The sequence below is a fragment of the Lissotriton vulgaris genome, chromosome 3_1 (genome assembly GCF_964263255.1).
Source record: "Lissotriton vulgaris chromosome 3_1, aLisVul1.2, whole genome shotgun sequence".
Taxonomy (NCBI): domain Eukaryota; kingdom Metazoa; phylum Chordata; class Amphibia; order Caudata; family Salamandridae; genus Lissotriton; species Lissotriton vulgaris.
This window is the reverse complement of record NC_141689.1, coordinates 950,090,207-950,112,687: the sequence shown is the minus strand read 5'-3', so window position 1 is coordinate 950,112,687 and position 22,481 is coordinate 950,090,207. Positions and strand designations below refer to the sequence as shown.

The window sequence follows — 22,481 nt, the reverse complement described above, 5'->3', positions numbered from 1 at the left end:
GTCATCAATTTCAAATGTAAAGGAAACTGATATTGGCAAATATTCTGATTAGCAGCAATAACCCCCATTGAAGATATATGTTAGGAAACTCAAAAAGTGTCCATCTGCTTGGTTCATTACGAGTCAGATGTCATACTATAATGTGCAAAGAGAACCCAAATCACAATGCAGGTCCTAAATCTATGGAGGTGATGCGAGATAATTCCAACCTTACTAGCTTCCGGAAACAGCTCAAAACCTTCCTGTTCAATAAGTAGTAACCTTCTGAGGGCATCTTCTGTTTTTAGCGCCTGGACGCCTCAGGGCAACTGCAGCGCTCTACAAATCCCATTTTCATTTCATTTCATTTCATGTCAAAATGTAAGTATTTTGGTGATTTCTGACTGTTCAACTGATTTACAAAAGACCCAAGCATATGTAAGTATAACATCCAAACTTCAAAAGTTGTTTACGTGTGTGTTATTTGCATACTTTCTGATATACTCCTCTTTCTCTAACTGTGCACATGCAAATTATGACAGAATTTAGTCCGTTTTGAAAAATATATATGTTTTTTTCTTTTCATTAAAACAATTAGCATGAAATTTGAGACCCGATTATTGTTTGGCATAAATATTGTGTACTACATATTGTCTAGAAAACATATTGCCCCATTGAAATTAATAATAGAAATCTATACCTCAAAGTACGAAATATTTGTAAACAATACTTAAGAAACACATAGCCTTGCCTCGTTTTTTCTTTTCTGTGTTTTTGTTAGTGGTTTTATTTAAATAAAATATAAAATGTGAAACCTTCCGAGGATCCTAGCTATACCACAGGCTTGTACGTAATCATGAAGTATCGCTGCCATACCCCCGGGTTGTCGGCTGATGAGCTGTGTAATTCGATGTTGATGTTATTATGCTCGACTGACCAGCCTACGTGGTTGTGGGTCTGTAACTGTCCTTTCTTTACATAATAAAGGTTTTCAAAAAAAAAAAGAAACAATATTTATATCATCTAGTCTGATATAAAACCTTCCAAGGAGAGGCATATTTTCGCAGACCCCTCCCCATGGAAATCGAGATTTTACATGGATATTTTGTGTCATTAACACTTGAGTCTCTCAGGTATAAGCTTAGAAGTGATGATAGCCAGGTAATGCATTCTAAGGGTCAGCTTCAAAGTTTGGCAAAGGAGTACAGTCCATCAAGATGGTGGAGGACATTCTGTTTACCACCATGACAGACTACCATCTGACAAATTTAGAGATCACCGCTAGCCCCCAGTGATTTCTATTACTTGATAGGAACCACTGTCATGGCAGTTAATGTCACGCTACAGAAGGTTTTGTTGACTGCTGCCATTGTTTTTGATGGCTGTTCACCGAACTTTAGCAAAGGTTTTACTTTAACAAAGTTTTTGGCTGCCAAAAGCAAACTCCCAAAGTGAAAAACAAATAACTAACAATCCTTACACCAATGGAGTTTTATCCCTTGGTAAGGGGGTCATTATTTTTAGTTCTGTTCCTCTCCACCAGGTTTTACCTGGTGGTGATGGACATAAAAAAGGACATCACAAAGCGCTCCCTAAATAGGGCGTTGATGTAATGTCCTTTCCTTGATGATCACCACTCTGTTGAGAAGTCAGAGGAGATTTTCTGATGACGGAATCAACGGGGTCTCTGTTGATGGAAAGCTGGCAGTCTGCCCAACTCTACTTGAGGTGGGCATACCAAGAGTTTGGTGAACAGGGTACTCTGTCACATTTGTAACAGAGTACCCTATCTACCAAAGCCTAAATCTGGTTCAAAGTACTTGGAAAAATCCACAAACTTGTGACTGTGTGGATGTTCATCTCATTTGGACAGTATATGCTTTCACTCTCATTCAGCACCTCCTATGAAGCCTACACTCCCTCATCTCGCTGTCACTTATGATTACAAAGTTACGTACATGAGTACAGAGTTAAAAAACTCAGGTTTTTTCTAGCTGGATTACTAAATAAATGCTGGTGATGTTGCAAGAAATTGAGATGGTGTCCTGGTTTTGACTAACACAGGACAATGTAGGTGTGGAAGGTTAGCACACCCAGACCCCCAGGCCCAGATGGGGGGACCTTCCAGGAATTAAATATTAAAAAAGCATATTTTGCCACTGGTACTACTGCGGCACTCTGTTAGCCTCCCTGTGGCCATGCGCAGAGAGGGTGAGCCAAAACTTGGCATTTTGGGTTCAGGGCTTGGGACAGGTCAGACCCCTCGGCCAACCCATGCTGTGCAAAGCCTTCGGCTTTGCGCAGCAGGATTTGTTCTGGGCTGTTGGTCATAGGACCTGGCTGAAGACCAGCCCTGGTGGCTAAACCCCACTGTGCAACTTTGTGAAGTGATCACAGACATGGCGGTCTACTGTCCCCAGCAAGTCACTATCTGTGTGATGACAGAAAATGTAGTAGGTTGCAATCTGTAACCTATCTCATGAATACTCATGAGGAAGGTATAGTTGTGATTGACCGCAATTCAGCATTTTGTGAACCAAACTATTGCCAACTAAGTCAGTTCACATATTATCACTGGATTCACAAAACGTTGGTGCAAATGTTGCAACCTCTTTTTGCACATCTAACTTTGCTACTTCGGGATGGAGAACATGCCCAGCCTCCCATTCTCTGATCGAGCGCCGCTCCATGGTGCTCAGACAAATCACAATGCTGCACTGCAGGCGGTAGTGATGGCGGGCGGCAGTGGCAGACAGTTAAGTGTGTATTTTTTTTTAAATGTCATTCCCTCCTCTCCCTGGCCCCCGGATCTGCCCCCCCCCCCCACCACTGCCTAAAAATACCAGCTGCCACTGGTGTACAGAACACCCACATATACACACAAGGCCACGCACAAACACACTCACACACACTCTAACAAAGTGGTTGCAAATTAAAAATATATCTGTAATGCCAGACGGCTCCTATTCTGCCGAGTAACACAACAGGTCCTTATGAGGGTCGGATTAGGATCACAATAGGGCCCGGGCACGCCCCCAAAAAGTGGCCCACATTCCCAAATGGTTAGTACTTTGTTTTGTAGCTGTATATAGCATGGAATCGGTCCGAAGGCATTGGAGCAATTACCATGAGAACCAGCTACACTGCACAAAATCAAATTCATTTTTATTTTAGGTTGATTACGTGATTTGCCCATAATCACTGGATATTGAGGTGAAGCCAGAACTCAAACGTATGCCCCCAGTTTCAACGTCAGGGGCTCTGAGACCATAACGCTTCGTCCTATGTGTTTTTGTTTCCCTCTGGGGACGGTGACTTCACAGCGAGGCATATTTCTCCACTCCTCCATCAAGGCCTAAAAAACACTGGGACCGTGGTGACAACACCTGGCCCCTAACGACGCCACTTCTACTAACTCCCTCTCTATCTCATTATAGCCTCAGGGTATGACCTGGCAGGCGAGGGGGGTCAAGAAAAGCACACGGCTGATGCTGCTACTCCACAGGGGCATAGGTGATAATGTCTCACCCTGCGAGGGTCCTGCAGACTCCCACGCTCCCCCCACACCTGTCGGGGCCTGAACGTGATGACCCCACGGGGAAATTTCACTTCTTCTGGGCCGGCCACAGGATGCAGGGGGCCGAGGTGAGGATGCCGTAAGGGCCAGAATAACACCTGCCCCCCAGCTTCAGTTTGACAGCATGGCAGGCGAGTGCCCATGATAATGGCGACGCTTCATAGCTGCCTGCCGGAGACCGGGGAAAACAGTAAGTTTCTGAGTGCTGGTTTACAGAGGCCTTAAAAACAAGTCCACAGATGACCCTGAGGCACCGGTCCATCCTCCAATGCCCGACTGCCCGCTCTCCCAATCCGACCCTTGTCATTATCATTTTGTGCACAATTGCTTTATGCTTTAGGACGTCTATCGTAAACCAGAGAGACTGAGAAGACAGACGTTTTCTTAGAAAAATTTTTTAAGGATGAAGAATAGAACAATTATTTGATAAGGTACTCACCCTGGCGGGATACTTAGAAAACACCCACATTATTAGGACATACATCACAAGGCCTCCGAATGAGATCAGCTGATTAGCGCCCATGCTGGCCGTATCAAAAATAAGCCAACATATCACTGCAGCAATTAATGCTATATAAATAACCCTGGAAAGAGGAAAATAAAGGGAGATAGAGTTACACACTAAACATGTTTGATGTGTGCTAAACACTACAAATCAATATGTGTATTTATCAGAGATATTTGAGAACAGTGAATGTCTTGTCTGATTTGGCTCATAGTATAAATTGTTTATACACATACAACAATTGCATCTTCAAATACTTAAAATGGTGGCGAGATTTTCTACCATGTGGTATTAGAGGAAGCTGACCCAGAGGGATTATAATGAGAAGTACCTTTCAGTTTCCAATTGTGGGAGAAGTTGTCAATGGGGAGGCCAGTTTTGTTGTCGGGATACAGCACAGTGTCTGTGTTGCCATGGAGTGGCAGCCATATTTTGACCAGTGGAGGCAGTGTCTAACCTCTCCAATCGCTCCACACGAAAACAAAATCGAGTAAAGACCGGATTGAACCAACACACCTGAAAAGGGCGGCAGGCAGAGCACCTCTCCACAAAGAACCCCACCCCAAACTGGCCCTATGTGGTTTTCAGGAGGTTCCCAACTAACCCAAGAACTAACAACTTGCTGCCACTCGAACAATGGTTGGTGGTTGGTAGTGTGAGGTTAAACTGCCTGGGAGAAGCCGAGTGTGGATTAAGTACGGGAACTGGGAAAAGATATCAGTGGTGAACAATGATACAGTATAATAATGCAGAAATCTCAATGTGTCCTTTGATGGACAAAGCTATTGTGATTGTGAATCTCACAATATCACAATATCGATAAGGGCTGGTTCTCAATTGTCAGAATCCTAGGCCTTCATCATGTAGATATATGTCCTGAAATTCCATCTCTGGCTGTTTTGTTGAAAACACCGATACTGTACCTGGAAAGGGTATTACTAATCTTTTTTTCTATCAAATGCATGCCACTGGTGCATTACCTGTGCTAGAACGGGGTATGAGGTTGGTGGTGAGCGGCAGACACCTATTGTAAACACCATATACTTGTTCAGCTCAATACCAGACATTAGACTCTTTGTACAGCGAGGTGCCCCAAACATTTTTTTCAAAACTTAGGGAAATGCTGTATCAAGAATACAGCGCATACCTGTGCTCACCCCTGCTTCGGCGCTAAAAAAAGCGCCAACACAGGCACCCTTACACCATGGTGTAACAGTGCCTGCATTGCATTGATGATTGTATTTGTGCAGGAACGAACACCTTCCGGACAAAAATAATAAATAATGGTGTTTTGCTCCTTCCATGTGTGCTGCAGAAAGAGCAAAAAACAAGGAGAAAAGTATTACTACTCCTCTCGCCACATTAATGCCTCCTTTTGAAAGGCGTTACTTTTTGGCGCGGCCTCAGATTTACCGATCCCTGTAAAACTGGCGCAGTGTTAAAAAGCTGTGGGTGTTGCGAGGAACGCCCACAGCAATACCCATTCCATGCCCCTTTGCTGCAGAATACTGCTTTGCAGAGGGCCATATTAAGAAGGCGGTGTTAAATGACGCAAAGCTGCTTAGTGCAGCCTTGTAAATATGGGCTAGCATAGAGCGCCACCGGAGAGTTAACAAACGTGACGCTCTTGTTGAGTAGCGGCTTGTAAATAGGACTCCGTATGTCATGCTTAAGCTGTCAAACACTGCTTTTCTATGTTTTTTTTCGAATAGACCACATTACATTGCATGCGTTCAAAACGCATGCTATTACAATGGGGTCATTGCACAGACCGCGTTGTTACATCGCATACCATTACAACGCAAGTAATTACAGCGACTTGCTGTAGGGGAGGCGCTGGATTTTGGAATTATATAATTTACTATTCTAACTCCAGTCTGTGGAACAGTAGGGAAAGTTTTGGATTTTAAATCCAACACCTTCTGCCCCCTACAGCAAGTCATTGTAATGACTTGCATTATAATAGTATGCGATGTAATAAAGCGGTCATTGTAATGACCGCATTGCAAAGGCCTGCATTGTATCGCATGCGTGGTAAACGGTTTTTACAATTTTTTCATATCACAAACAAAGCTTCCACGTATTAAGTGCATCTGATCGCTCTGGGTCACATAAACTTTTTAAATATATGTTATTTGCTGGGGATTTTATTCTTTGCGCAGTCTAGCAGAAAGTGATATTCTATTCACTTACCATTTCAGCCAAAACCAATGCTTTTTTAGAAATCTCCCACAGGGAGAAAAACATTTCACAATTCTTCCTTCATATTTGTCCATGAACCAGTCCCAGAAAATGAAGAACAGGGCCAGTACAGTTAACACAAACAGAGCTAGAGCTCGTCGGAAATCCAGGACACATGCCGCGATCACCAAAGCAAAGAAACCTGCAAGAGAGTGATGTAGAGAACTTTAACAACTCTATCATAGTAATACCGTTATTATTTGTCTGGAAGTTGCTGATATTTTTGTAAAACACACGCTCACCCAGAAGGGTCTCTTGGCGCTGAATAACAGATGTTTATTGTTACCCAACTCAATGATACTCATTTAATCATCCTCAGAAGGATGAAAGGCTGAGAGGATCAGCCGGGATGTGAACCTGCGACCATAAGGTCAAACACATGCCCCTACAGTGGGCGCATTAGTCCATTAAGCCACCAGGCCCGGCATATAGTTTGCATTTAGTTACTTATTTTGCATTTTTAAAGACATAGAAGAAGGTGTCACTGTGCTTTATAGAAAATAGAATGGGGAATTAGACTGTCTTTGCATTGAATACCGAGGCAAGTTCTAAAGAAAAAACACAGAAGAAAATAGTAAGATAAATTCAAACAAAATAGCAGTCAGCACATTAAAGAGGGAGAACAAGTCGTGGCAACAATCGACAAGAGGTCAAATAAGAGTAGGTAAAGGGTCAAAAAAGTGTCTTAGCATCAAGTTACTTGATGTAAATGTATTGTGGCATGCCCAGGAAAGCCTTATCTAAGCTTTGCCATTTAATCAAGAAGGATCCTATCATAGGGAATATCGTACCGGACAAACTACAGGTAACGTACATAAAAGCGACATCTAGGATAGACCTGTTAGTCAGGAATGAAGTAGTATCTACAGTACACACTTGGCTTTGACCAAAACCAGGCTGTACAAAGTGTACCAAATGTAAAGCATTTAAAAATGGCCAAAAGTTGAGTGAACTAAAAACCCTATTTGACAAAGCTATAAACATAAAGAAGAATTTGACCTGTAAAACTGAATTTGCTATATATGCCTTATCTTGTCCCTACCCTAAATGGTATGTGGGGAGCACAATTTTACCAGTGCATAAATGCATCTCACAACATCTTGGAATGATAAAAAACAATGACAGCAGCTAACCAGGGGCCCGGCACTTTCACATAACACATGGTGGGGACCACAGAGGTTTACTATACAGTGTAATTGACAGTGTGCCCAAAAGAATCTAGAGAAGGGGACAGAGAGAAAGAGCTGAGAAGACTTGAATCTAGTTACATTTTAGAAATGGATTACAATGAACCAGTAGGTTTGAACATTGACGAGGAGCTCTGTGTCCACTTATACATTTTATTCTTGAATCAATGCTGCTAGTTCAGTGACTATGTGAAAGATTTAAAATTTGAGCTTAGAATGTTTTGTTTTTAATGAATATGTTTACATTTTCTCTTTTCATTTACCAGAGGACAAGCTGTTTTAGTACAAGCATGAAACCATATAGTGGCTAAGTAGAGAGACTACTTCTACGGGAGAGTAGCAGCAGCAGTGCTGGTTTGAGAAAGTTTGGATATTATGTTTATAAATATGAATGAAAAATTGTTTTAAGTTTGAATACTTGTTATAATATTGCATTATACTATAACTTAGTCGCTGAAAGAAAAGCAGTAGTATGAGCCAAGCAGTAGGGTAATTCGACATCACACTAAAGGATGCGAAGCCCACTTTGACACAATAGTATCAACAGGTTTAAAGATGGTATGAAGGAAAAGCACATGATAAGAAAAAGTGGATTGCCATAAATTTGAGTCTGATTTACAGAGACTTAGTAGGGATTTGGTTGTAATTTATTAATGCGAATTTACAATAGATGAAACCAAAGCATTATTGATTAAATTTATGAATCACTGTTTGTAGAAAGCAAACTTAGCCACTCCAAGATGGCGGCCAAATATTTAGATACTCTGTTGTCCTTCTATGATGGTTACACCTCATTGTAAGTATTGTGTGACATGGTCAGTGTAGTGACCAAGGTGCACGGAAGCACCAAAGCGTGTTGGCGTATATGTCTGTGCCACAGCACATTTAATAAATTAATTTTCCTGCACCGGAGTGCTGTGGATTCCTTTGATGTCAAGGAGCTGTTCTAAAAGCATTTTATGACAGCCTCAACTGTGCACAACTAGCGTTTTGGCAGCTTGAAGAGAACTTGTCGAAAATAGTGTAGATACATATATATATATAGTCTGAATGGTTGATTCTGACTGGTTGAAAGAAATTGTTCCAATGCGCATAGACAGTCACAGAAGGTAGCATGTGGTTATTGATTGAACCCTGGGTGGTAAATTGTTGAGGGTGTGTGTAGAATGTAGGCGTATTTAGCAATGAGTGTAACTGAGGAATTCTCAGGAGAATTGCTTTGAATGATGCTTTCTTGGATTAGGATTCTACACTTTGTCTCTTTTTGGGGACTTCCATTGACATTAGAAAAGCAGCTCAGGAATAAAGCATAGGTCAAAGGAATACATTAAAAGATCTGTATTCTGAAATGCTTGACAGGTCTATGGCTGATATATAGACATCAAATGAGCACCAGAAAGTTCGATACTTTCAGAGGATATGGTGATTGACTGGAGAAGATAGTGCCTACACGCTATATTAGTTTACCTGAAATCAAGCCATTGAATCAACAAGTTGTGTTTCATAACAATATACTCTATGCTGTACATTGGTTTCTATAATGAAATGGTATTGGCGGTGGTTGTGAGAAAATATATAACACTATAACTGACCTCAGAATTTGATCACACACTATTCAGTTAAGGAATTAACTTGCTGATCATGTGCGAAACCTGTTATTTCTACCTTGGAAATTCTAGTTGCTGCTCAGCATATAAAAATATAGCATGTTTCTTAAGTGCATATTCAGCATGATTAGTAGAGATTTGGTTAGGTTTTGCCATTGGATAAATATACTTCGACTACCAGTGCAAATGTCTGCCTCAAGGTAAGTCTTTTCTTAGACTTCTTGGGAGATTCTCCAATTCCTAACATATAGATATTTGAATTTGATATCACTTACTCAGAAAGTTTATTGCAGCGTGGCAATCTTATGTTTGTTTTAATCTAAATTCAAAGTCAATTTAACAGCAAAGCCAACAGGTCTCACATTAGCTGCCAGTTTTAGGTTTTGTTAATGCATGTTTTGTTTTGTTATTGCAAAACTTCATTGTTGGGCAAGCTGATATGCCTCCATGATCTACAAAAAAAGAGCAGTTGTTAAAAATTACAAAAAAACTTTTGAGCACAAAAAGCGCACATTGCCAATGAAGTCCATGACACTGAAAGCAACTACTTTGTGTGCTCCTTGAGAAAGGGCAGAATGCTGTCACTCACAGTGAAGTTAGAGGATGGCTGAAGCTGACTTACCCACTGCCCGATGCTGTTTTGAGTGCAGAAAATTTTGAATGACAAAAAAGACCAATGGATAAGGATGGCTGGCTGAAAGCCCCCTAAAGTATATTATACATATCATTTTAGTAAAATCATAAGACCTTGGCTAACACAAGACCTACAAATGCATGTCTGCCTTTAATCAGTCTTATCGACAAGTATAGTCCACCTTTATGACAACCCCAACGTAAATATTATAGTGAGAAGAAATTCTCATTGGAATCTTGTATATTTACATGGTGAATTTCACTATAACATAATGGAACACAATTAACTCAAAGGATAGTTTGTCACTGAACCATCTTCAGAAAGTAAGATAATTGTGAGCTATTGCACAATAATATACATCAAAGGGTACTACTTAGAAATGGTACCATAGGGTAATTGTGCCCAGGCGGCATCAATATATCTTTGTTAAGAGGTTCAGTCTGCCATGTCTTGTAATTTACAGAGGTGCTAAATATTAAAATGGGAAGGTTTTCAGTGCATTCATATAGAAAAGAGTTTATACTACAGCTTTAGTTCTGCCCTGCTGAGAGATTAAGATATCCCAAAGTGAAAAATTAAAGAACAACTCTAGTAGTCATAGGGTTAAAATGAAGGAACGCCTGGAGGCTAAAGAAGAGAGGGAAACTGCCAGATTAGGTGGGCGGATTCATCAGTATCTATCAATCCAACCAGTGTTTAATTTGTAAAAGAATAAGTGCTGGGCCTCTTCTCAAGAGGCAACTTGCACCAGCCCAGTTCTCCTAAAACAGAACCAACTACTAACCATGAAATTTGGGAGAGGATGTGGTGTAGTAGCCAGAGCTGCCGACTTTGAAGCTGGGGAGGCAGGTTCAAGTCTCGCTGTTGGTTCAACATCCTGTAAATTAATGTGTTCTTAACTGGTGCCCATGAAAGGCGCCAGTGTTGATGATTAAGTGCCGGTGCTGAGCATCAGAAACCACTGGCTCAAATTAAGCACTGAATCCAACCATATATGAAACCGAAGGTGGCATCAGGGAGGAGGCCATTATAAAAATACAAATGGTGCTTCAGTCAAATGTGTAGGGCTCTAAGCAGCAATCTGAGTTTGCTTCCATGGGGGATGGGTGCGAGGTCTGTCTGGTGAACAGGTATTCCTTTAAGCTTGTATAAAAGGTGATAAAAGTAAAGGTATGTAATAAAAGAAGCTCATCAGCTCTGCCTTTAACCAAAGTCCCACAATCTAGACCCTTTGTTCCCCCAGATAAGAGGGGTAACCCCTCTGCTAACTAGGAAACAAGTGTAAGGGGTCAAACTGTCCAGAAAAAAGGTTGTGTTGGGTCTTGCAGGATAAATTTATGTAAACGTCTTCAGATCTCCCATGAAATTCACTGACTGACTCTAACCAGGGTTCGTTCTTCTGGATCCAGAGGTAAGGCCACGGGAGGCACCTTACTGGAAGAGTTGTCTTCTAACCAGCAATTTATGATTGCCCCTAATGCTATGGCTAGAGATCATTAGGTTCAAAGTGCAGCACCCAACACATTTTTACCACGACTAGCATATTTTAGCATGCCCTTAATTTGAGATAACAGCAATATTTCTTCATCAAAATGCCTTCACACATGCAGGGTTGTAGAGCTGCAACACGAGCACTGGATCATCTCTTACGCACATAGGATGTAACATAGGGATGTTGCTGATCTGACCGGTGGTAATGTAAGTGGGGACAGTACTTGCAAAGTGCAGTGTGATCATGGAGCATCTTGGCACCATGAGCTTACAGCCTGTAATACATAATCACAAGGTTCTAATTTAAGCAGAACAGGCATGCCTTTAGTGCTTTCCTGAAGGGACTACAGTCTTCAAAAGTTGTAAATAGAGAAGACGTTTGCTCTGAGGAGAAGAGTGCAATTATGTAAGGCGATCACTCGCCATCTCAGGCTCACTGAAACCTACAGGACAGAGAATAAAAGAGAGGCAGCACTAGGAGGAGATGGTATAGTAACATATGAAATTAATTATATGGTGAGCTGATATGCACAAAACATATAAATAATCTTTATGGGCCTATTATGTACGCACTTGGTTATAGTAAGCCAGAGAACTTTTCAATGGGCTTGGGAAACTCTAAGAGATTTCATGAAGTTGTAAACCATGTGCTCCGCCACATTATAACATTGGAATGTTGGGAGCTCCATTTAAAACAAAGGAGTGCTTTGGCCTCTAACGACAGGTAGAAACCCAGAGCATCAACATTCCAATGTTTAACAAAGGCCTCATGGAGCCCGAGGGGATTTCAATGCCAGAAGAACACATGATATGAGACTGAAAAATCTGCCTATTCCTCTCACCTGAGTCTACGTCACATTCCGAACTACCCCTACGTTACCCGGGATCAAGCCATTACATTCTGGGAACCCTACAGGCACGGTGGCACCAAATTCCACAGTGACACTGCGTGCATGGAAGACATTAGGAAAAAGATATACAACTCATATACCTGCTATCAAAATTGCATAGATAATTCTCCGGATGATGGTTTTATGCTTCTGGAAGAAATTACACACTGCGTCGTATTTCTGCTCCAGATACCTGTGGAAAACAAGAGAAAGGGGCGTTGGTGTCAGCTGGAGAAATAAATGCTACTCGAAAAATCAATGGAAGGTAAATTAGTCAAAGAATATAAGGAAGTCCCTAGCATCATTGTCAAAATATTACATGAAAAGTTTCAGAGACAAACATACAAGCTCCCTTCCTTTCTTTTGCACTGTAGTTGTCTGCTTTGTAAAGAGAAAGGCCGAAAAGTAGATGCTAGTTTGAGTGACCATTCTCTTTTGGAATGAGGAATTTTCCTTCATATGTGGTCTTTTACCAACAATAGTGAAAAATATGAGTGTAATTAGATACATATAGAGGATGACATTGCACCACTGCCTGCCCTTAAAAAATGAAATTGAAAAGTTTCCTTTTCATTTTTTAAATGCAGCCTGTTTTCCTTTAAGGAAAACAGGCTGCATTTAAAAAAAACTGCTTTATTTAAAAGGAGTCCCAGACATGATGGCCTGCTGATCCCAGCAGGTCACCATCCCTGGGAGTGCCAGCCATTTCCAATGGGTCGCAAATTGCGACAGCTTCATTAATATGCATGAGGCATGCAATTTGCGACCCAATTGGGAATTGCAATCAGTGGCTCAAACACGGTTGTACATCTCAATTTGCGACTCGCAAATTGGTGGGTCGCACATCTGGCCCTTGTACTGTTAACATACAAATACTATAGTATTCTGCAAGCATTCTTGATTTATTTTTTCACCAGAAGAAAAAAAGACTTTATAATACATTGCATAAATGTATGCTTTTTCACATTGTTCCTGTAAGTATCATGACGAAAACAATCACTTTGACAACAGACTACAACAGTTGCTCTTGAATTGTTCATCTTATTAGCAAATGAAAGATACAGAGACCAGCAACAGCCAGGCAGATGAAAACAATTAACTCAGAAGTAAGTTCGAGATAGGATTAGAAAATGTATAAAGATTTATTACAAAAATTAAAAAGGTGCAATACAAAATTTGTAAAGTGCAAATTGTAGGAGTTGGCCCTTTTTGGCTAAAGTTCCCTAAACTTTTTGCTTTCCCCCTAGACATTTGTTTTGACATGGTGTTGCCAACGTAGATGCTTTGGACACGTTGCCGCTGCTAAACAGTGTCAAAGTGCAAGTGCTCCCTGTATAAAGTGTAATGGTAATTGGTTTTCCATGACTGGTATGTTTGCCTTACTAGTAGAGTCCCCTATTAAAGTGCACTATGTGTGCCAGGGCTGGTAATGCAAATGCTACTAGTGGGCCTGCAGCACTAATTGTGCAACCCACACAAGTAGCCTCAAAAACGGAACTCAGGCCTGCCATTGCAGAGCCTGCGTGCAGTTTGTTAAACTGCCATGTTGTTCTGACAAGTGCACTCACTTGCCAGACCTTACCCTTCCCTTTCTATGAACATCAGACACCCCTATGGTAGGTCCAGGGTACCCCAGGACAGGGTGCAGTGCATAAGAAAGGTAGGACATGTACTAAGGTGTGTACCATGTTCTGACAGTAAAATAATCTCCATTTCGTTGTTCACTGTTGAAAGGACATCTTGCCCATAGGATAGAATGGGAAGACTGTGTGATGTGTTTTCCAGCCTGCCTTCCCAAAGGCTTAAGATGGAGAGGTGCAGTTTAGTGTGCCTGAACTCACAATGTCATAACACAACTTTTTATGAAGATGGTTTTTGCATTGTGTGTTTAGAAGCCACTCTTTTAGAAGTGGCTAGATCTTTGTGCTCTAACATGTCTGTGTGTCTCTGCCTGGTTGTGGATTGACTGTCTGGATTTGAAAAGCGATAGGAACAGGGGAATGTCTTGACCCAGGGGAGGAGGTGAGACAACAACAGGTTGACCTGCATCTGGAGTGTAAGGGGAGGAGTAGCCCCTAGAGGTGAATAGGCCTGGGTTGCTGCTATAAAACAATTGTCCCATCTCCTGCTGAGTGATTGAGAATCCAGACCCCCACTAATCAAAGGAAGAAGGTGTCACTGGCAGGGAGGCACCCAGAACTGGATTGAACAGAGGTCAGTGCCCCCTGAACACAAATACTTCAAGCCATTGAGGGGTATAACTATGAGAGCTGAATCCCCTGAACTGTGGAGAATGGCTTGATCAAGATTGAACAAGACTGAAGCTACTTCGTGGTCAAGAGGAAACTTTGCCAAGGAAGAAACACATTAAAGAGACTGAAGGAAAGGACTGACCCTTGCTGGGTGTTCTGGGGCTGGCCTGCAGTTTGCTGTTTTAACCAAGGAAAGGCTGAAGGGACTTTGTTGTCTGCTGTGTCCCCCTGCTTGAAAGGACTTTGCTGTGTTGTGTCCTGAAGTAACTTATCCCCAAGGACCTAAGTTGAGCTGGCTCCCTGTTGAGGAAACTCAGGAACACAAAAGTTTCCAGGAGAGTCTCAGCTGCGCTATGTGGGTGTGCTTGTTGCAGCCTGAGACCCTCTTACGTAGTGCCCTGTGATCGTGGGCACCTGGAGTCCAAGCAAGGATCAGTGACGCTGTGTGATTGTGCTTTTTGCAGCCTGAACCCTTTGGGAGGATTGTCCAGTTATCGTGTGCACCGGAATCAAGGTGAGTCTCATCGATGCAGTGTGCATTTTCTTTTTGCAGCGTGAGACCTTCGTGAGGATTGCCTTGTTATTGTGCAACCCAGAATCCAAGTGAGACTCAGCGAAGCTGTGTGCATGTGCTTTGTGCAGCGTAAGACCTTTGTGAGGATTGCCTTGTTAACGTGCAACCGGAGTTTAAGTGAGTCTCAGCGATGCTGTGTGTGTGTTCTTCGTGCAGCCTCAGACTTTCGTGTGGAGTGCCCGGTGATCGATGCACCCGAAGCTCAAGGGAGTCTCAGCGATGCTAATTGGCCTAAGGTACCTACGTCAGCCAACCAGGGATCCCGGGTCTAACACAAATGCATAAAGTCGTTGCAATGAAGGCATCCAGTAATAAGACAATAAGGAATATTAAGTAAATCAAAAATATTGTAAGTCCCAGAGAGCAGAAGAATCAGTAAGAAATCGGCATCCCAAATAGCATCGAAAAAGTCTCTGGCTCACCCCCAAATTGGATGTTTTATAAAGGGAATCTTCTAATATAACATAACAGAAACATTAGATTCATCATTGTGCAAAATAAAAACATTCTCAGCAAATCAAAACATTGAATTAAAGAGTGTTATACAGCCTTACCACCTAAGTGCTATCCTTTTAATCATCTATATTAATAGACTGAATAAAATATTGGAAACATTAACCCAAGACGTTTAAAAAAATCAACGGAAAATCACCCCCCATACTACTCTATGCAGACGATGCTGTCTTTTTAAGCCGCACCCCGAATTCCTTGCGCACCTTAGTGCAGGGCTTTGTTAATCATATAGATAGCCTGGACCTACGCACTAATTTAAAAATGTCATTCATAATGTCACGCGTTCCAAAGAAACGTCAACTCAGTTCAATATCGTGGGTAATCAGAAGCTGATGAGCACCAGCACCTGTCCTTATCTTGGGGTGGTCTTTGCTGCGAACAGTTCCTGGACTGAGCATATGGCTCATTCTAAGAGCAAGTTCTCAAAGGCCACCAACTCGATCCTTAGCCTTCCGCGCCCAGAGAGAACAGGTGCCTTTTTAGCTATTTTAAAAAAAATGGAGTCCCAATGCGTACCAACAGCCATGTATGGTGCTGAGGTTTGGGGCTTTGCCAAGCGTACCTGCATACAACAGGAAGAAAACAGATTCTGTAGAAAGTTATTAGGCGTCCCAATCTTAACCGTACAATACACTTGCCTCAGGGAACTCAACTTTTTATCAGGGCCCTCCCTGCCCTTTTTTGGCTATCGTTTTGGAAAAACCCAGCCGCATCCCTAACGAGAGAGATCATTAGTGATTGCATGGGATGTGTGAAAGGGAAGGACATACCATGTCTGTCAGGGGTGTACCAGAGCCTATGTAGAATTAACTAGGGAACAATCTATTTGGACTCTGGCATAGCAATGACCACGTATAAAAATGAGCTAAGTAGTGTGCTCTATTTGTTATATAGAGCAGAAAGGATTGGTAAGGAAACTAAAAAAATCACTTGTCCCCAATTACATGGCTATTGAAAATTCTGTACACCCGCTGGCCAACTACATCACCCTGCCTATGAACCATTGGTAGAGGAGCCTTTTGTTCCCTATAAGGGCAGGCACTATCAAATTTGTATTTTGTTTCCCTCTTGGCCACCACTCTGACCTTGATCGTATACCTTGTCCGTGTGATGGGCAGAGGGGTCAAGCTATTTTACATTTCACTCCACCGTGCATCATGATGAGCTGGACTTGTCATAAGTACTGCGGCACCGCACCCCCACCCCCCTGCGCGGTGGGGGACCCCACAGCAAAGGGGTTAAGGTGCTTCAGGGAGCGACCCTGGTGACCTTAAAAAATGTCCCTTTAGATGTAAGTAAACTTATTGTATAAGTAAATAAAACCTTTACAAAAAAAAAATCGCTCAAGGTGAAAGTTCATCAAAATAAAAGTGCAATTTCATCATTTATGCAGACCAACAATAAAAAGGTATGGGACAGTTTAGATTAGCCCAGCATTTCCTGTTCAGCTGGCCTGTGCCATGCTCCACTTGAGTTTCTATTCATCTGATGGGCTTTGGGTCCTTAGTCCCAAACATGTAACATAAAAACATGAAAAAATAGAGCCTATGGGTTACATGCATATCTAAAATAGCAAGATTGGTAGCATCGTATAGCGGCCTTGTGGCCAGATTTTATGATGGGGATGCTACAGGTCCGTAGCGTATCAAGTGCCCAGTAGTTAACAAAAGATTATTTTAGATGTATTAAAAGGAAAGCTTTTTGTGTCAGGCGTTTTCCCAGTAAAAGAGTTCCAATTCCGGGGGATGGTGAGCCCGTGTTCGAAGGTGTTTATGGTACACCGGATTTCTTCAGATGTGATCTTGACAAAAGTCAGAGTTAGCTTCCGGGGTACTCCAATTACTGTAATGAGACTTTTTTCAAATGATCTGACCTATTTCTCTTGTACAAAAGGGCAGTTTCTTTCAAGCCTCCCATGGCCTCTGAGGGAGAAACATGCTCACATCGTACTACAGTGAGGCATAATCAAACACAAGGCATTTTTACAAACATTAGCACTTGTTGACTTATAACAAAAGCATGAATTATGGACAAACAAAATCTATCCGCCTTAAACAACATATTACCCTTTCTTGCGTCTGAGTTCATCTTCATCTTCCAATTTACTTTTAGGGAGCTGATCCTCAATATAAGTCAGGGAAGCTGGCTGCAAAAAACACAACATGGAACAGACTGAGCACAGTGTCAAAAGACAGACGACATTGCTGATTTTTCACAAGCACAATGTGAGATTTATATAGCCCCAAAAAGAATACATGCGACAAAGAAGGCCTGAGAGATGACGCATAACAATGACGTAAAGTGCATAATTGTTCTACAGCTGAGGCCCCAGAGACTCAGGGCCCGATTCACAGAATGAACTTAAGACTAAATCCTAAACTTACTACTATTTGGTATTCACAGAATGCACTTACTACTTTCGGGATTCACAGAGTGGACTTACTACTTTCGGGATTCACAGAATGAACTTACTACTTTCGGTATTCACAGAATAGATTTAAGACTACTAACTTTACGTCCGCACTCGGGCCGGAAATTCCGACCCGGAGGCGGAGTTTCTGGCTTGGGGGCGGAGCTTCCAGGCCAGAGGCGGAGCTTCCAGGCCAGAGGCGGAGCTTCCGGGCCGGAGGCGGAGCTCATGGCTTTGAGGCTGAGCTTGCGGCTTGGAGGTGGGTATTTAGCTATGGCTGAAATCTCCACCTCTGGGCCGGAAGCTCTGCCTCCAAGCCACAAGCTCCGCCTCCGGGCCGTAAGATCCACCCCCAAGCCAGAAACTCCGCCTCCGGGTCGGAATTTCCGGCCCGAGTGCGGACGTAAAGTTAGTAGTCTTAAATCTATTCTGTGAATACCGAAAGTAGTAAGTTCATTCTGTGAATCCCGAAAGTAGTAAGTCCACTCTGTGAATCCCGAAAGAAGTAAGTGCATTCTGTGAATACCAAATAGTAGTAAGTTTAGGATTTAGTCTTAAGTTCATTCTGTGAATCGGGCCCACAAGATTCCACAGTACTGAAAGAACCTTTTGAAAAAGCGCATAACACACAGTTCATAATCTAAATATTAAGTAACATCAGTTTAGGTTCTCACTATCTACAGTCTTGCTACTCACAGGACTATTCACCAGACTAACCATGTTTGCAGCTTCCGCCCCTTTCTGAGAACCAATAACTTTCTATAACTTTTTGAATACATCCTCTTGTTTTCTCGAAAGCTGCATCTCTCAATGCAAAGCACCGTATTTTTCACATATTTGAAACACGAGTTTGACAAACAGAAAATTCAATTCTAGGAATCCATATTCACATTAGTCAACTGGTTTATTTGTAAAGCAGCCAAATGCTGCTTTGGTGGGGCAGGAGTGCCCCCTGGTGCCCCTGAGTGTAAAGCGAATGCGACTTACGGAACATTTTTGCAGCACATACTGCATGCTCATCAGAACTAACTCGAAGTCAAACTGTGAGCAGTACTCATGAGTTACTTCAAGTCTGCTGATTTGAAGAACAGATTTTTTTTAAGTGAAAAGAATAATTTAACTATTTTTTGATGATAATATATCAAATAATGCCAAGAGACTGGGCCATGATGCACTATGTGAAACATCTGCAGACATGACATGCATCACATTGTAAGCATTTCCACACTTTTGGGCTTATTCACAAAGGTATATTTAGTCATAAATGCACATTTACAAAACCACTGAGTTTATTTACTTGCACCTGTCAGAAATTCACAAAGGGCCCGATTCACAGAACTTACTTAAGACAAAATCCTAAACTTACTACCAAATTCGTATTCACAGAAGGCACTTACTCATTTTGGTATTCACAGAAGACACTTACTCATTTCGGTATTCATTTCACAGAAGTTAGGAGTCCTAACTTTAGGACTCCTAAATGCCTTCTGTGAATACCGAAAGTCTTAAAATTAGGATTTTTCTCAATTTAGTAGTAGTAAAGTTAGGACTCCTAACTTTAGGACTCCTAAATGCCTTCTGTGAATACCGAAAGTCTTAAAATTAGGATTTTTCTCCGTTTAGTAGTAGTAAAGTTGAGTAAAATCCTAATTTTAAGACTTTCGGTATTCACAGAAGGATTTTAGGAGTCCGAAAGTTAGGAGTCCTAACTTTACTACTACTACATTGAGAAAAATCCTAACTTTAAGACTTTCGGTATTCACACAAGGTATTTAAGAGTCCTAAAGTTAGGACTCCTAACTTCTTTGAATACCGAAATGAGTAAGTGCCTTCTGTGAATACCAAAATGGTAGTAAGTTTAGGATTTTGTCTGAAGTTTGTTCTGTGAATCAATCCCAAAGTGTTTTCAGTCAGGCTTAGATCCAATTCAATTCAATTTTTTCAATTTTATTAAATATGATTTTGGAACTCCGTGGAGATCCACATATTATACAATGACATACAAAATATGAAGATAAGAACCATATATAAACAACTCATGCAGGCAAAAATTATACAGAAGCAGTATACCATTCAACTAATACAGTTTTAAAAAACATTTAAAAAAGTTAAAAATTTTGTTACAAAAAATTCCATTTGGGGGATTATAAATAGCGTCCAGCAAGGCTGTTGAAGAGATAATACCAAATTGGACACATGCCGGTTTTACCCAAAGACGACGATAAGTCAGTAATGCTGGACAAACTAGCAAGACATGTTTAGAATCTTGAATTGCAAGGTTACAGTAATTGCACACATTGGATATGCCGTGCCATTTGGCCAACAACTTATTCAAGGGGAGCAAGTCCTGCCTGAGGAGAAGCCAGAAGCGGCGTAGGCCGTGGGGTATGTTCCATGACAGGTAGGGTTGTACTTGTCTAATTAAACAGGAATCGACAGCTTGTATGACCCCATTCTTTTGTATTATCAGGTTCCGATCCCTCTCATAGCTTAGCTTCCATGTAGCTTGTTTTAGTTGTAATTTTAATTGGTTCATGGAAAGCTCTAGGAGAGATGCTTCCTCCAAGTCCAAGAGGGTGATGGCTCTCCTATAATTCTTTATGAGGGTCGAATATTCATTTAATGGGCCCATCAACTCTTTTGTAATAAGGGACCTGAGAGAAGTTGGCTTCCCTTTAATCAAACAAATGACCCAACGGATGACTCCTGCAAGGCCTTGTGCCCAGCTGCTCCTTAGACCAAGTTCTAAACGCAGGGTTGCTGCACTACAACTGTTGTTAACCGAGGTTAAGTTTCTCAGGAGGCAGCCCTCAACTGTGTCCAAGAAGCCCCAATCCGTCAGGTCGATTAATTCTATACCATAGAGCAAAGTCGGGGGGACTTTTGCCCGAAAAGCCTCCAGCAGGTGGACAAAGTGTCTTTTGCCTGTTGATTTATATAATGTTCTTAGGCCGTTTCCCTGGGTCTTTGCTTTACGGGAGCTGTTTTCTATGTGTAATTTGTTACCCAAGCTGCTATTGACAACCATGCCTAGGAAAACATACGATTTTACTTTTTCTAATTTTTGGCCTCCCAATTCCCAGCTAATGTGCTCCAACTTTAATTTATTCCGTCCTTCTAAGCACATTATCTTACTTTTAGAGATGTTTATTTTCAGGAAGTGCTCCTCAGAAAAGGTGTGTAGTGTATGTAGACGATTGTTAAGACCCTTAGGGGTGAGATCTAAAATTAAAATATCGTCCGCATACATTAGACAAGAAATGTGTCTTTCACCCAGGCGTGGCGCAATTCCTACACATGTCGATAAAATAAAGGGAAGGTCACTAACATAAAGGGAAAATAATATGGGAGCTAATAGACAGCCCTGTTTGAGGCCGTTTGCCGATGGAATGAGCCGAGAGAGGCCCCTTTCACCCCCCAACAGCACTTTGCACCATGTGTTGTCATGCAGATCCTGGACCAAACATAAAAGTCTATGCGGCATACCTAGGGAGTGCAGCTTTCTCCACAATACTTGACGGTCGACCTTATCAAAGGCCGTGGAAAAGTCTATGAATGCCGCATAGACTCTCCCCTTTCTTGCTCTAATGTATTTATCAATTAATACCTGGAGGGCTGTTAAATTGTCCATAGTCCCATGGTTTTTTCTGAAGCCTGTCTGTTCCAGAGGGAGAACATTTGAGGACTCCACCCATGCATTTATCCGTTTGAGCAGGCATCTAGTAAAAACTTTTCCGATCGCATCCAGCAATGCAATCTGGCGATAGTTCTGGGGGAGAAGACGATCGCCCTTTTTGAACAGGGGGACCAGGATACTTCCCTTCCAGGAGGGGAGGACCTTTCCGCTTGATAGGCAGATATTAAAAATTGGACATAAGAGCTTGCTCCATTTAGCCCTATTCTGCTTTAATACATTGATGGGCACTTCATCAGGGCCCATGGCCCCTGAACGTCTCATGTCCCCAATGGCAAGATCTATATCTTTTTCCGAAAAGGGCTCTAACGGTGGACTTGTTTCTATTGGCCATGCTTGGGGAGATACAGTGTGGTTTCTAGCATAAAGGTTTGAGATAAAATCCCTCCATATATGTTCCTCAATAGGGATGGGTAGCGGACTGGTTCTCGTTCCGCACCCCTCACCTATTAGGGACCAAAATTGTCTCATTTCCCCATTGGTTGCGGCTTCCCTTATTTTTACCCAGATGGCGTCCTCTTTTTCTTTACGTAATGAGAGTAAGAGTCTTCTACTTTTCCTTCTTAACGTTGTTATTTGTCGTGTTAGGGCGTTAGTTTTATTTAAATATTGGGCCCTTATTAGTTTATTCAGTTCTATGTTGAGCAGTTTCAGTGGGTGTGGGATTAAATTGATGGGCTTTTTCTTATTCTGTTTTTGTGCCCCTGTTATCGCCGATTTCAGAAACAAGGAAAAAAGATCGATTTCGCGACCATACCAGGATGGGAGCGCGGATAATGCTATATCGAGCATAGCTTCCAAGTTTCGATGTGCCTTTGCGTTCCAATAGCATCTGCCTGAACTGTTACCAAAATGTATTTGGTCACTGTTCAGGGTCCATTGATCACATTTGGGAGGGTTTACATTCATCGAGATAAATAACATTTT

General features: G+C 41.8%; 1 protein-coding gene across 1 annotated transcript in view; it reads right to left on the bottom strand.

Annotated features, from left to right (window-relative positions):
* The window catches only part of SLC28A3 (solute carrier family 28 member 3), a 365,199-nt gene that overhangs the window by 163,643 nt on the left and 179,075 nt on the right, over nt 1-22,481 (bottom strand). The window contains exons 3-6 of the mRNA XM_086961303.1: nt 17,517-17,596; nt 12,213-12,304; nt 6,255-6,444; nt 3,996-4,140 (exon numbers count right to left, since the gene is read on the bottom strand). Coding sequence (XP_086817429.1) covers nt 3,996-4,140; nt 6,255-6,444; nt 12,213-12,304; nt 17,517-17,596 — 507 coding nt within the window. The remainder of the gene's footprint in view (nt 1-3,995; nt 4,141-6,254; nt 6,445-12,212; nt 12,305-17,516; nt 17,597-22,481) is intronic.